Source organism: Salvia miltiorrhiza, chromosome 4 (assembly GCF_028751815.1).
Source record: "Salvia miltiorrhiza cultivar Shanhuang (shh) chromosome 4, IMPLAD_Smil_shh, whole genome shotgun sequence".
NCBI classification, from domain to species: Eukaryota; Viridiplantae; Streptophyta; class Magnoliopsida; order Lamiales; family Lamiaceae; genus Salvia; species Salvia miltiorrhiza.
Window position 1 is genome coordinate 50,961,128 of NC_080390.1, and position 1,661 is coordinate 50,962,788.

Sequence of the window (1,661 nt, forward strand, 5' to 3'; positions counted from 1 at the left end):
TGCAAGAAAATGCAAATCCGCTTGTGCTTAATTAAACAATAGGCAATAGTAGTAATGTTTTGGTGATGAACAAGTCTTGAATCTTGAGCAGAAAGACAAAAATGAATGAATCTATACATTTCATCTCTCTCAATAAGCCCCTAAAAGAAAAAGAAAAAAAATGTAAGTGATGATGATGATCATGATCGGCCGAGCAGCGGCTCGTGTGTGGCGGCAATCCACCAGGGCTTCAACTGATCATTGCAGTCTTCCTCGAGCGGAGCAGGCAAGTTGAGATCAAGAAAGCCGCGGACTTGTGGGATTCGTCTCTCCCTCTCGTCTGTGGTGTGATGATCAGTGATCAAATGTGATCTCTTGTGACCACCCAAAGCTTGGCCTGATGGGAAGATCTTGAAGCAAATGGGGCATTCATGGTGTTTGGCTTTCTTGCATTCTTGAAGATTTAGAGGTGGGTTTGGTGAGGGAGGAGTTGTTGGAGCACAGCAGCCTTTGAATTTCTTGTGGCTTGCTCTGTGGCCACCCAAGGCTTGGTAAGAGGGGAAGGCCTTGTTGCAAATCATGCACCTAAACTTGCAGTTTTTGTTATCATCTGATGGTGGGATCTTGGGAGAGTTAACCTCAGACTGATCATTAATCTTGGACCTCTTCCTGGGATCTCTGCTCTTGCTGTTGCTGTTGGACTCATCAAAACTGGTGTTGTTGGAATTATCCATGGACAGCAGAATCAAGCTCAAGGCCACCTCCTCCTGCTCGCTCAGCCGAGGGCACAAATTCATGTACCTTTTAGATCGCTTCTTGGTGCACAATGCAGCTTCCTCGCTCGACCTCTCTTCCTTCTTCTCAATGTTGATCAAATGAGACCTCATGTGGCCGCCCAGAGATCTGCCGCAGGGGAACATTTTGCTGCAGAATTTGCACTTGTGTTTTGATTTTTCATCCATACTTCCAACACAGAATCAAACTCTGATGAACAAGGAAAGTATGTAGTAATAAAGAAAGTGAGCTACTCAGCAACTAAGCAACCTCTCTCTCTTTGTTGCTCTTACTAGAAGTAGAAGTAGCTATAGGGTAGTTGAAAGTTGAAGAAAATATCAAATATGAAATCAAGGGTCGGTTACCTTTGTTGCTAATGATGGCGATCAACAAGCCACTAACTACAATTAAACAACACAGCTTTTAAATCAAATTAAATAATCCTTCTCAACATTATATCATTGCTTTTATCTCTCTTATACTACTATATATTAGCAAGGAGAAATTAATTCATGCATGTAAACTGAGATAAAAGATCACTTGAATTATTTAAATTGTGTAAAATATATTATGATTTTACAAACACTTATCCTATAATATAGTAATTAATTAGAGCAAGAGATGAATTTAGGAATTTGACAGGATAAAAAGAAATGGAAAACAAAGGAAAAGAAAAGATAGGAGCACATGTACTCCAACTACGAATCACACGCCACCATAATCCAAGGGCAGTTAATTTTCTAGTGGAGTTAGTCCGACGGCTAGAGAGAGAGAGAGAGAGAATAAATTCTTGAAATTAATTATGTTATAATAAATTGATAAATAATAATAGAAAAAAAAGTATTCTTTTCTTTGTCTTGATAATAAGGAAAAGGGCAGAGTGGCAAAATGAGAGATGGGAAATTCCA

General features: G+C 39.5%; 1 protein-coding gene across 1 annotated transcript; it reads right to left on the minus strand.

Annotated features, from left to right (window-relative positions):
* On the minus strand, positions 1–1,661 carry LOC131020339 (zinc finger protein ZAT4-like). Its single transcript, XM_057949087.1, has one exon. The coding sequence runs from the start codon at positions 939–941 to the stop codon at positions 180–182; it is 762 nt and encodes a 253-aa protein (XP_057805070.1). The 5' UTR covers positions 942–1,661; the 3' UTR covers positions 1–179.